Source organism: Xyrauchen texanus, chromosome 33 (genome assembly GCF_025860055.1).
Source record: "Xyrauchen texanus isolate HMW12.3.18 chromosome 33, RBS_HiC_50CHRs, whole genome shotgun sequence".
Taxonomy (NCBI): domain Eukaryota; kingdom Metazoa; phylum Chordata; class Actinopteri; order Cypriniformes; family Catostomidae; genus Xyrauchen; species Xyrauchen texanus.
This window is the reverse complement of record NC_068308.1, coordinates 11179129-11192809: the sequence shown is the minus strand read 5'-3', so window position 1 is coordinate 11192809 and position 13681 is coordinate 11179129. Positions and strand designations below refer to the sequence as shown.

The following is a 13681-nucleotide window of genomic DNA, read 5'->3' as shown; positions in this document are numbered from 1 at the left end:
AATGGCAATCATGATTTCAAGCTCGATTACACTTCCTAGCACCATCTAGGGGTGCTTTCCATTTAACATTTTTTTATCCCTTTCCCTCACAAACTTCACTCTGTCTCATGGACTCGGATGTACGTCACTGCTTATGATGCGCGAGTGTCCACTACTGGCGGAAGGCGTGCAAAGAGTTTAACTGGAACACCCTTAACCCATGATCACTTTGATGTCAATTTGTGAAGTTATTTAGTGATTTTTGTACCAGAAAAAAAAACTATGTTTTCAGAGATTGATTTCAGTGGCTTATGTATAAATATTGTACAGTATGTTTATTTATTTTTTTCATTAGAATGAATTGTTAGAAATTATTAATGAAGATTTACACAACCAAAAATGTTAACATCAACAATGAACACATAGGATATAACTGTGTGATAAACAGTTTAAGGTTTTATGCTGTTATGCTGTTAAATCTCAGTGTAACTCAGTATAACTTTTCTAACTTTTTCCCCATGTAAATATTTTGGATGAGGCATCATTATAATCCTGTACATGCTTATCTTCAATCTTAATATGTTACAATTTAAAAAGTAAAACAATGTAAATTAACTGGTTTTGTTCAAGTTAAATAGAGAATATATATATATTATATATAGAGAGTTTGTCCAGATGCTCAGGTGATATTTCACCCCACACTTCCTGTAGCACTTGCCATAGATGTGGCTGTCTTGTCGGGCACTTCTCACGCATCTTACAGTCTAGCTGATCTCACAAAAGCTCTATGGGGTTAGGATCCATAACACTCTTTTCCAATTATCTAGCTTTCAGTTGTGCTTGATATAATGGCAAGTGATTTTCTAGTACCAAATTAGCAATTTAGCATGATTACTCAAGGATAAGGAGATGGAGTGATGGCTACTGGAAATGGGGCCTGTCTAGATTTGATCAAAAATGAATTTTTTCATATAGTGATGGTGCTGTTTTTTACATCAGTAATGTCCTGACTATACTTTGTGATCAGTTTAATGCCACTTTGATTAATTAAAGTACCAGTTTCCTTCTGAAACAGCAAAATCTGTACATTATAAACTTTTGGCCTCACTCACACACACAAACATATACATATATATATATATATATATATATATATATATATATATATATATATATATATATATATATATATTTTTTTTTTTATTTTTTTTTAAAAGGCCATCTTAACCCACCGCAGTAAAATGACCTCCACCTGGGTTCAAATATTTGTTCTTTATCCTTAGAAAACACATTTCCAAAACAAATAATTTTGTATTGGAGTGATAGCTTGTCAGCTTATTATATTTAATTATGTTTTACATCAGTGTTTCTCAACCGGTGGGTCGCAGGTCTATTCGGACTGGGTCGTGAACAGCAGGGAAATAACAATGCCATGGTTCTCCCATTGACAATATTTCTGCATCCGCCCAAGTGATGGCATATTTAGGACTGCTGAGGCAGATTTAATGATAATCTCGCAATCAGCTAAAGACTTCTCATCTGCACTTTCGCACGAGTGTAATGGAACCAGCTCACGATCATGATCTGCTCTTTTCTCTGGCGCACGCATGCATCCCTGGATATTGCGGAGTGCAGACCTCAAAACCGATGTGACCAATTTCAATTCTAGTGAGAATTTTCTAGTTTAAAGTGTTACGGAGGAAGTCAAGTTGAACCTCTCAAACAGTAGCAGTCCTGACATGCCAAACAGCACTGAGGGGGAAAACAGCAACACTGCTATGCACCAAAAAATAAAATAATTACTCATCACCTTTACAAAACTGTTTTACGATTTTACATGAGTAAAAGTAACTGTTATATTTTGACAAAATGTTATAGTTTCATATGAAATAATCTAAAGGTAGAATCTATTAGACCTCATTTTATATCAACAGTGACAGTTGTAGTTAAACTTTCAAGATGTGTTTCAGCTAGTATTTATTTTTCATAAATATTATAATTTATTAATATTATTACAATTATTTATGACTAGCACACTGACCTAACCATGGTAATGAGGAGCCTTTCCTTCTGTGTAATATGTATGTTCTGTTTGAATTATGTTTGAAATTAAGAAAACAAATGGTATAATAATGGGCTCATATAAATAAAAGGGGGGAGAGAAAACTTCCTGTAGATTTAAAAAATAATGTCACTTGATGCATGTCCTTGTACTTGAAAACCATGAACAATACTTTGCAACATAAAAGGAAATGCGACCCAGGGTACATTCAATACAGGTTATGTTTTTACTATGGTGTGTCACCACTTGATTTCCAATGTAAAATCTGTCCTGAAGCAAAACCAGTTGAGAACCACTGCTTTACATGAAGGTGTGCCAATGAGTCAACCATCCTTTCTAAAATGTCTGTGGAAAAGCTGTCCTTTCAATCTAGATGTAGGCTTTCTCAAAACCTAGTGAGCTGCCTACCTAGACAGCACTTTTGGATGGCAGGCGCTTTCTGAGTCGGCAGCATTATTTGGCTCTCTAGAAAGGCAGCTCACTAGATTTTTGGCACATACCTTTGGTGTCTCCATGGGGGGACAGTTCACATTAAAAGTTTCCTGTTTTGTTCGATTTGTGACGGGAAGAACCCATTAATGGATGGATTTTTTAACAATATATTCATTAATTCCCAAGTTTCTACAGTATCTTAGAATAGTTTTTATTTGTTTATTTTTGCAATATATAATGTACAAAAGTTATTGGCAGAAGTCCAAGCCTTATATCCAAGCTATTGAGTTATTTGGATTATATGACTTATTGGTGTGATGTCCAGAGATGACTTATCAGCTTCTGTTTATTTGGAAAGCAGACACCCAACACCCAAAATGTAGCTGCCAAGTTTAGTTTATTGTTGCCTTATAAATGAAGATTAACTCGTACAATGTAAATATGTGAGGGTGTCAATCACAGTCTATATTGTCCTGTAAATGAAAATGGCTACAGGGTGTAAAAACAGACAGCTTCATTGACAACCAGCGGTGACAGAATACACCCACAGTTATCACTTTGTTGAATGGCGAATCAATAGACTAAAAGTAAACAAAAACAAAAAATTGCTGACCTACTAGTTTGAGAATAAGTCAGAGTTTGGCTCGAACATTTCATGAGTTAACTGTTGCCCGTAAGATTAGCCATCACTGGAAAAACAAAGTAAGTACAATTTGTTTCACTCAAATGCCTGAAACCAATAAGGGGATGAGCAACAACACATAAAGTTATGTTTTTTATTGATGCCAATTTGGTTATGTGGACCTGCGTGAATCCCTTTTGTAGATTCACATATTTCCTCACTCCTTCTCATGTACATACACGCATATGGACAATAGCATAATCCATTTCAACTGCACTTCCATACAAACAAAGCAGACATATAAAGAACATGTGGGCTGACATGCGGAGCACTCACCCATATAAGCAGAAGAGTCTCTGTGTATTGTTAACATACACTGTGCACACACTTCCAGAAGCAAGATCCTCATTGATTCACTCACAGTGAATGAGAAGTCAACATAGATATTCACTGATATATTTAAAATTCTGTTGAGGGGTGAAAACACATTGGACGCATACATGCATGACCACAGAGGTTGAAGAGTTAATGAAACTTGGCAGACTTGATTCTGCCAGAACATGAAAATGAATATTAATATTGCATTGGCAATGCTGTTTCTAGGTCATTTTGTTATCCCTATATTAATACGCAACACGTTTAATACAAGAAGCATTGTTCATTTGAAGAACAGGTGAGAATACACTGATGTCAAAGGGATAGTTCACCCAATAATAAAAACTCCCTCATCATTTACTCACTTTCATACCATCCCCGATGTGTATGACTTTCTTTCTTCTGGAGAACCCAAACAAAGATTTTTAGAAGAATATCTCAGCTCTATAGCTCCATACAGTGCAAGTGAATGGTGACCAGAACTCCAAAAGGTAAAGATAAACTTAGCATAAAACTAATCCATACGACTCCAGTGGTTTAATCTTTGTCTTCTGAAGCGTTCCAGTTGGTTTTGTGCGAGAACAGACCAAAACGTAACTCCTTTTTCACTGTACATTTTGTCATTGCAGTCGCTAGGCACTATCATGATTTCAAACTCGATTACATTTCCTAGTGCTTGATGCATTTACAGAGCACTAGATGGCGCTATAGGAAGTGTAATCATAATTGAAATCATCACCAAGAAGACTGCAGTCACGATGTTTGTTAGGGAGTTATATTTTGGTCTGTTCTCAAACAAAATCAACTGGATCTCTTCAGATGACATGGATTAAACCACTGGAGTCGTATGGATTAATTTTATGGTGACTTTATCTCTTTTTGAAGCTTTTGGAGATCTGGTCACCATTCACTTGCATCGTATGGACCTAAAGAGCTGAGATATTCTTCTAATAATCTTTGTTTTTGTTCTGCAGAAGAAAGAAAGTCATACACATCTGGGATGGCATGAAATTGAGTAAATGATGAGGGAGTTTTTATTATTGGGTAAACTAAACCTTTAACCACAACTGATAACCAGCTAAGACAATTCAAGCCGTGATATGTCCAAATGGATGTTCACATCCATATTTGTGCCATTACATGGTGCAAAAATATAATATACTGTATACGCTATTCTCTTTTGCAGCATATATGAAAGGACATTGCTTGATATTAACTATGATGGTTATGGTTTGCTACCCAAAAATGCATACCTTGCTCTGACTGACATCTTGTATACCTTGCTCAGACAATATGTATATTATAAATATATGATATAATATGATGGTACATCTGTCACATGGCATAATGAGTTTGAAGAGTTTTTTTTTTTAAATAACAAGAATAAAGTTGATGTCCATACACACAGTAAATAGTTCAATAAATTAATACACACATATGAAGAAGAGATGCTTGAACAGACACACCAAACTCTGAAAGATCACACTAAGAGAATTTATGACCATTGTTTAGCTGAAAAGCTAAAGAGGGAGAGAGAGAGAGTATTGTAGAGGTCCCTCTTTCAGATAAATTATTCTGGATTAGTTGCATAACTGTTGCACGGAAGCCCAATGACAAAGCAGTGCTGTACAAAGAGATCAATTTCATATTTTTATACTGTAATAGAATTATAATTGGAGATAAAAATCTAATTACATTACGTGAATGTACATATTTGTGAAATGGTGCAAGCAAGGTCTGTGGCCTAGACAATGGCTTGTTTTGTTTCAGATACCATTCATTCAATTTCATGTTTTTTCTGTTGGTACACGAGGTACAGCATATCCTCCACATCAGAGTAAATGTGTTGTGACTGCAACCATCCAGTGGGAATCCCTTCTTTTACTGTCATTAAAGTAACACTGTGTACGAGCGAACAAACACAGGAGATTCAAATTCTGTTACTCTTCTCGGTGATGCCGTTTTCTGATCCCGCCTCGGAATAATAATCATAATAATAATAAATGTTTCATTATGACTTTATATCTCACAATTGTGACCATATTTCTGGCAGTTGTGACTTTATTACTTTTTGCAAAAGTGGAAATTGCGAGACATGAAGTCTATAAAACCTTGCAATTGCAAATGTATTTCTTGCTTTTGTGAGATTATATTATGCAAAGGCTAGAAATAAAGCCAGAATTGTGAGATATAAAGTCAGGATTAACTTTTCTATTTTTGTTAATATGTGGAGGGATCAAGGCACCATAGCTTTCCTCTTGAAGGTTAAGGGTGTAATTGTTGCTGCACTATCATCACCACAACTACATTTAACATCTAAAAAATGACACACTTCACCTTATTTGTAAAACCAATCATTCATAATTATATTGGCTCTAAACTGTAAAAAGTGGTAATGTGCAATTGCTACTTAACAGATCTATTTCTATTTGTTTAACCCTTAAATTACTTTCATTGGTGTAACCTACTCTATTCTGGTTGATTTAGTCATTTTAAATAATATTTGTGACTTTTTGACATTTTTACAGTGTATAAATCCAAAATATGTTTAGATTTAATTTAATTTAGAACCTTAATGTTGTCATTACTGGAAAAATCAAGTTGTCTTACTTGAAATGTCAAGTTTTAGGCTCATATCTAAAATATTTAAGTTCATTGAACTTATTCATCTTTAAAAAAATCCATAGACTTAAGAATTTAAGTGTTAATAACTCAAACTATTGAGTACAAAATTGAGGCTATGGGGAATAACCACAATCCCTTGCTGCTTGATTATTTAATTATGTTTCGTTGGTCAAATGGAATGTATGGGGGCATTTAATTAGTTGCTATTAAGAATTCATACAGGTTTTAGCTCTTTTGTAGTATTATTTGTGTTGATTTGTTGCAAATAGTTGTTTTGTGTGATGCCACCATTAGGGTGATCTTTGTCTACTTTGGTCAAGTTGGACCTTGTTAACACTATGTCATTTCTCCCTGTTTATGTACAACTGAAGTATGGGCATTAATGATTGAACTAGAAACAGTTTTAATCTTTTAATTTAAGGCGTGTAATTGTATGATATACATTTGAGTCCATTCAATTAAAATGATGTATAAACAACAACATTTAAATTGCAAAGCTGAGATAAGTCTACTTGCATCTAGTTACCTTAAAGGGATAGTTCACTCAAAAATAAGAATTCTCTAATTATTTACTCACACTCATGCCATCACAGATGTGTATGACTTTCTTTCTTTTGCAGAACACAAAAGAAGATTTTTTGAAAAATATCTTCGCTCTGTAGGTACATAGAATGCAAGGTAATGGTGGCCAGAACTTTGAAGGTCCAAAAAGAATATAAAGGTAGCATAAAATCAATTATCCTCCAGTGGTTAAATCCATATCTTCAGAAGTGATATGATAGGTGTGGGTTAGAAACTGATCAATATTAAAGTCCTTTTTTACTCTAAATTCTCCTCCTCGCCCAGTAGGTGGCAGAGAATGTGAATCGCCAAATACAAAAGAAGACTGTGAAAGTGGAGATTTATAGTAAAAAAGGACTTAAAATAGAATCATATCGCTCCTGAAGATATGGATTTACCCAATGGAGTCATACAGATTACTTGTATGCTGTTTTTATATGCTTTTTGGATCTTCAAAGTTCTGACACAACAGAGCTGAGATATTTTTCTAAAAATCTTTGTTTGTGTTCAGCAGAAGAAATAAAGTCATACACATCTGGGATGGCATGAGGGTGAGTAATGAGACTATTTTCATTTTTGGGTGAATTATCCCTTTAACTTAAATAGTTAATTTCATTCTATATGCTCACACAGTTAAGGGAATTTAATTACACAAGTTTTGGAGCAGCCATTATTCAGTTCAATTAAGGGAATAAGTTTGCTCAATCAGTTATACTAAGTAAAGTCGACTTATTAGTTTTCAGTATGAGAAAATCAGCTTATGCAACAGATTATATGGTTCATAATAATCATATTCCCCCAAATTAAGACCACAAACATTCCATTCCATTCTTTTTTCTTTTTACACACAGATATGTACAGCTACTGGTCACTCTTTTTCATTGTGCCAATCCCCAGAAGTAATATACCAATAAATTAGAGATCAATTCATTTTAGATAAAAATATTCAATAACATTCACTTGGTTGGCTTCAACCAAAAGTCTAGCATCAACAGAGGATTGGAATGAATATTACATATATATATATTACGTAGATTTGAACTCTTGGTGCCACTTCTGAAGTCAAAATTCATAAGAATTCTCCACTATTGTTCAGATGCGCTCTCATACATTAGATCTGCCTAAAGGGTGAATCACAGCCAGATTTAATGAGGGCTAAAACTCACAGAGAGTTGTTTTACAATCAGAATCCCTCCTCTTGTCATTTGGGGTGAAAGTTGCAGTGAGGGTTGACGAAATTTAGCAAGCAGCATTTACATGGATAGCAGGAACCTCAGTTAGGATAGCAGTTTGTGTGATCTTGTGAAAATCAGGTATATAGGTAATAATGACACAGGGCTGTAAGCGACGATACTTATTTACTGCCATGAAATTAGTCTGTCTGCTCAAGGAGGTAATCATGTTTCAAAAGATTCAGCATGTGCAGCTTTGTTAAACTGAACCTTTTTAGCTTATTGATATTTATTGCATATGTCTGAACAGACTGGTGGTGTTGATAGCTTTTGGGTCTGGATCTCATTGGTATTAACTTGAGCTGAAGGATAAGGATTCAGGCTAAATTGGAATAACAACTCTGTTGCTATAATTACTCAATTACTTAAAGGTGAAGTGTGTAATTTCTGTGTATAAACGGAATTCCAAACATAATAACGTTTTTTAAACGGGTTTCCCGAACACTCTCGTAGTCTGCCATTGGCTGGACATATAGATAGTCCCGCCCCAAAGTCATGCCATTGATTGAGCCAATGTTGCTGTGTTGGGGTTGGACAGGGTACTCAAACAAACAGAGCAATATTTTGATAGCGCCACAGTTTTTACATTTTCGGGGAAATAACACTGCCAATGGATTACTTATTGTTGTCTCTGCATATTAAGCAGGGATAAAAGTATTTTAACATCAGAAATATTACACACTTTACCTTTAAACAGATACCAAGCCTGTAAGAAAAAAAAATGGTGTGCTACACCCAACTGGAAACTTTCGTTTCACATATGCACTTTACATCTAAGTTACATAAGAGAATACCACATAAAATGTAAGCATTGTCCATGATGAAACTATTTTTAGAAGACAGTTTGGAGGTGGTAGATTCCAAATAGGTCCATGTTGTGTTTGAGTGTGGTGTGATGTTTAATGGAGATCATTCTGGCTTCACTGCATCCCATGTTCTTCCATAATGAGGCATCAATATTTGGTTTCATTAGACTTTTGAAAAGCTCCTCTTTAAAACACATTTTACCATCATGCTGTTCTGAGGTGAGAAGGACATAATGGGTGTTTAAGTCTCATTTTGTGACATGGCTCATATTGTGATGGACTGCTGATTATTCACAATTTTTCTCACTCAAGGCTGTGATTGCGTTCCACTGGAGGAAAGTAGGCGGGTTCTCTCTTTGCCCGACCCCCTGCGCTGGAGTAAAACCCCACCCTCTCCACGATCCACCCATTCACAGCGATCGCTTCCACCCTCTGAGCGGCGGGAGTTTTGTCTGGTTGGTGTTCTAGGAGGGCGATTGTTCTTCTCATCTGATATAGAGCAAGAACAATGCAAGGGAAGTATGGAAGCATGGAGGAATAATTTATGATTTGTGTGGTGGGGTCTTACCTGAAAGAGCTTGTACCAAGGGCTGATCATGAGAACTGAGCAACTGGGCTTGAATCGTTTCAACAACTCTTCTAAACCTGCGACTTGGACCTAAAAACATATAAATTCACACAAGTAATGAGAAACCTTACTATATATTTCTAGCTAAATTCACTCCGCTTTGAAGAATTTGTGGATTTCCATTGTAATTGACAAATTATTCCCTAATCCTCATCAGAAATAATAACATTTCCTTCTCCCATTTATCTTTAACATATAAACAGTGTTTATCATTAATAATGAACTACTGTACATTAAATCTGGATTTTGTAATTACATGTATCCAGTTACTCCCCAACCCTGGAAATAGTAAAATGTTGATTATACCAGGTAAATAGCACTGAATTTGTGAATAAAGTGCAAATTATAATCCTAATCTACATAAAAATAAGACGTGTTTGTACTGAAAAGACAGACTGATCACACTGTGAATTCAGCAACAAGAGTGCTTACCAAAATGCAAACCACTGCCCCCAGTGGCCGAAGCTGGAAGAGTTGTTGAGATGAAATGTCCACAGGGTGGCACCAAATGCGAGTTGTATTTTTAGTTGTAAATGATGTAATACAGTCAACATAAATGCATATTTTATAAACCCTGCCCCCAAACTCCAATCCTAAACTTTACCATCAGTGGAGTAATAATGGAATTGTAGAGCAAAAAAAGCAACCTCAGAATCTCGTTCACTACTGTTTATGTGAACATGATTACTTACTGATTTCCACTACCCAAGAATCTGTGTCTCGGAGATAATAGTAGTGTCACAGGGAAATGTGTTCATGCTTGAATTGATGCAAAAATGTCTGATGGGGGATGGTGCTTGTCAGAAATTCGACAGAATATGTCGATTTTTGGGTACATGAACATACAAAAGCAGCATGTCGATTTCCAGTGTGATCACGTTGGAAAAGAATGACAATTACTTAATCTAATTTCATATGGCGTTCCCAGATATTGCCTGCTTAAACTGGATTGCGTGTGGTTAGTGATTACGCTGAATTACCATGTGTAAAAGTAGCACAACTGTTTAGTGGATTCACCCCATACTTTCAAAAGATTGCACAGCCAACACAGGCTTTAGAAATCAACTTACCTGATATTAGGCTAAAAGTAACACTGTAGATTCCAAAATCCTTCTGTCCATCCCTCTCTCTCTCCCGCTCTCTGTCCCCCTCAGAGAACGAGATGTCTACTTGGAATTTGACGGGTTTCTGGAAAACAGATGGACCTCCAGAAGACTTGTACTCTGCTCGAAAACTTGTCTGGGAGATTACGCTGTGACTGAGGGAGGGGATCTGAATACAAGACATGAGCAATACCAAAATAATAGAGCAGTGTGAAAAAGGAATTTAAATAATGGCACGGCTGTCTCTGTGAATAAGAAAAAAACATAAAAAAAGCAATACCATAAAATAGCTGAAAACATGTGTAGATTTTCTAATCAGAATTCTGTCTATCCAAAAGTAATACGTATGCCTACTGATAAATTCACAGACAAAACTCCAACAACAAAGCGGAAGTTGCTTGTGGATATGTACTTCATTTGCTACCAAGAGCCTAAAACAAAACTCTAAATATCTTACAAACTGAATCTTTCAAAGAATATAATCCAAAGGTGCCACTAACCTGACAAACGTTGCCAAATCCAGCGATTAATTCTTCCCCAGATGCACTTATTATATCAACATAAAGTCTTGTAAACAAGACTTCTGTATGACAGATAACATAAGCCAGTCATTCAGATTGGAACCAGACTGATTTCATTAGCAACGTCCGAATATCTATAGTTCCCTATCATATAGTATGTCAAAAACAGTATGCCAATGGAGTAGTATGTCCAAATCCGCAGTATTTATGAAGCAGTAAGCGAGAAGTAACCTGTGACCTACTATTTCCGGTGAGATTCTGAAGTGCGGATAAACTAGGCACTTTATGATCCCATAATTGCTCAGGAGTTGAGGCGATGTCATGTTCAAAATGCTGGATTTAAAAGAACGGCAGTGAATCGAGAGTCGGATGGCTCTTCTCAACTGTGTGTACTATATTTACCAAGATAATTGTTCCCTGTGCTTAAATGGTGCTTGTTTAACAAAACCTGAGCAGATAGTTTTAGCGGATAGTTTTTGTCATATATTCAGGTAATAAGACAATGCACACGTACCCAGATGTCCGAAATCTATTCATACTACTCGCATACATACTTAAAAGTATATACTGTTTTGCTGGCCTGATAAGTGCGTCCTTCTTTAAAAATACAGTACATACTGTGACAGTACGTGGTTTTGGATGCAACAACTGTGAATTCGGCAACAGTTGTTTGAAAGTTTTGCTGCTGAAATCAGTCTGTGCTCACCACAATCGAATCACTGCCCCCAGTGGCCGAAGATGGAAGTGTTGTTGAATGCATGGGCACGTTTTAGATTCAGTTTCTAGGTGAAATGTCCACAGAGTGGAGTGAAACTCAAACTCAAACCCTAAACCTAAATCTAACCGTCAGTGGAGTAAACATTTAATTTTAAAGCGAAAATGCAATCTCCGCTTCAACATCTGAACAATTACATTGCACAAATCAAGGGGTACACTCACAGAGAGGAATGCATGGACGATATCAGCTTTGATCGAACTAAGGGGTTTGTCTCTGATGACCACAAAAATCTGCTCTTCTTTTTCCAGACTGATGAAATTCCCAAACCAAGACCTCTTGGCTAGCCTGCAGGACCACAAACACAGACAGAAAGAAAGACACTCAAATAAACTATATTTCCTGAAGGAAATGCCAGTGCTTGCAAGGCAGCCATAGAATAGTGTTAACATTTTAGATAAGCTTAGTTTTCAGGGTTTGATTCTGTATAATTGAAACACAGCATGCATCTTGTTTTCATTCAGCTTGGTATGAGAGACACTGTCCAGTGTAAAGTTGCCTTTTAAATGGCTAAAAACAGTATATTGAAGGATGACAAGATCAACCACAATTAAGTATGCAAATGAGTTTAAGAAAAATTACCCATCGTAATTCAGTATATAAATATTTTCATGAAATTCTATCAATGAAAGTTGTTAGCTACAACCAATTGACACACTTCTGCACTATTTTATGCCATTTTGTAGCATAAGTAGTGTGATTACTGTTCACACTGAAGATGCATTTAAAAGAAGGGTCCTATGAGTGCCCGACTTGTGTACTTTTTCAACCAAAAAAACTAAGTATGAAATGTTGAACGCTACGTAGTGGAAGGGGAGGAGTTACTTGGTCATAATGCTAGCCTAACAAAACAATTGTAATTAATGGTAAACGTTACAAGTAGAGAAAACTCTGAAAAGAAAGCCTCTTACAAATGTAAGTTTATTGCTTTACCATCACCCCACACTGTGTGAATAAGTACATTATTGGAGATATAAGTGTAGACTGAGGTTGGTAAATGTGTTAAAGTTAGGTGCGTAACATTGTGTGTGTTTGAAATGTCTCTTCCATCAGCTGAAAAACGGTAAATGCTTCCGTGAAGTAAAAACAGTTAGATGATACTACATTTAGTGCACAGTGTAACACATCATATGGGACACCGCTAATGAGAGATTTGTAAACTTTAATCTTAAATTGAATTACAGAAGTTTGATTAGAATAAACCCTAACCAAAATGTTTAAGAAATATCAATCCAGTGCTGCCTTGCAAGCTTTATGTCACTAGTGTTGTATATTTGGCAAATATTGCTTACTCTGGACTTGATTCTGGAGTTAAACTGGACATGTCCTCTGTAGTTGGCACTATTGGAGAGGGTAAAGCAAGATTTACACCTATAATACTGAATTAATTCATACATTGACAATAATAATCCATACAATTCAATAATTGCATACTGCGGCCCACCCTGTAACTTGCGTCGATGGAATCGCGGTGACCCCAACAGGTTGTTCTTCAATGAGTTGAGGCGTGTCTTCCAATGGGCAGAGCTACTGGCAGCCATGCCCCCGCCTCCTCCTGGACTAGAGGGTGGGGTCAAGGAGAGTGAGCCGACACCCACACCTCCTCCCTCGGCTCGGGAGGAAGAAGGGGAAGAGGAGGAAGAACAGGGTGGGGTAGCGGTGGGGGGGTGGGGGTGATGCACTGGGGTACCCAGGGGGGTAGGCAGGGGAGAGCCCTGAGGGGTGACCTGAGACATGGGATACAAGCTTTTAGTCACCGACTTTAGCACTGCAGAGGGAGAAGGAAAGAACAGGAAGCGGGGAAAGGGTGACAAGAGCGGGGAAGGGGAGGGAGAGCGAGAGTTGGAGGCGGGCAGGGGTAGGGACTTCATGGACTGGAGTAGGGGGCGGTCAGGGGGAGTTTTGGATGGAAGCGTCTGAGTTTTGGGTTCATGCGATCGATTGGAACGAGAGGTGATGC

General features: G+C 36.8%; 1 protein-coding gene across 1 annotated transcript in view; it reads right to left on the bottom strand.

Annotated features, from left to right (window-relative positions):
* Window positions 1–4500: 4500 nt before the first annotated feature.
* The window catches only part of brsk1a (BR serine/threonine kinase 1a), a 29333-nt gene continuing 20152 nt past the window's right edge, over window positions 4501–13681 (bottom strand). The window contains 6 exon segments of the mRNA XM_052103078.1: window positions 4501–9183; window positions 9263–9352; window positions 10393–10594; window positions 11886–12009; window positions 13014–13062; window positions 13166–13448. Coding sequence (XP_051959038.1) covers window positions 9002–9183; window positions 9263–9352; window positions 10393–10594; window positions 11886–12009; window positions 13014–13062; window positions 13166–13448 — 930 coding nt within the window. The 3' untranslated portion in view covers window positions 4501–9001.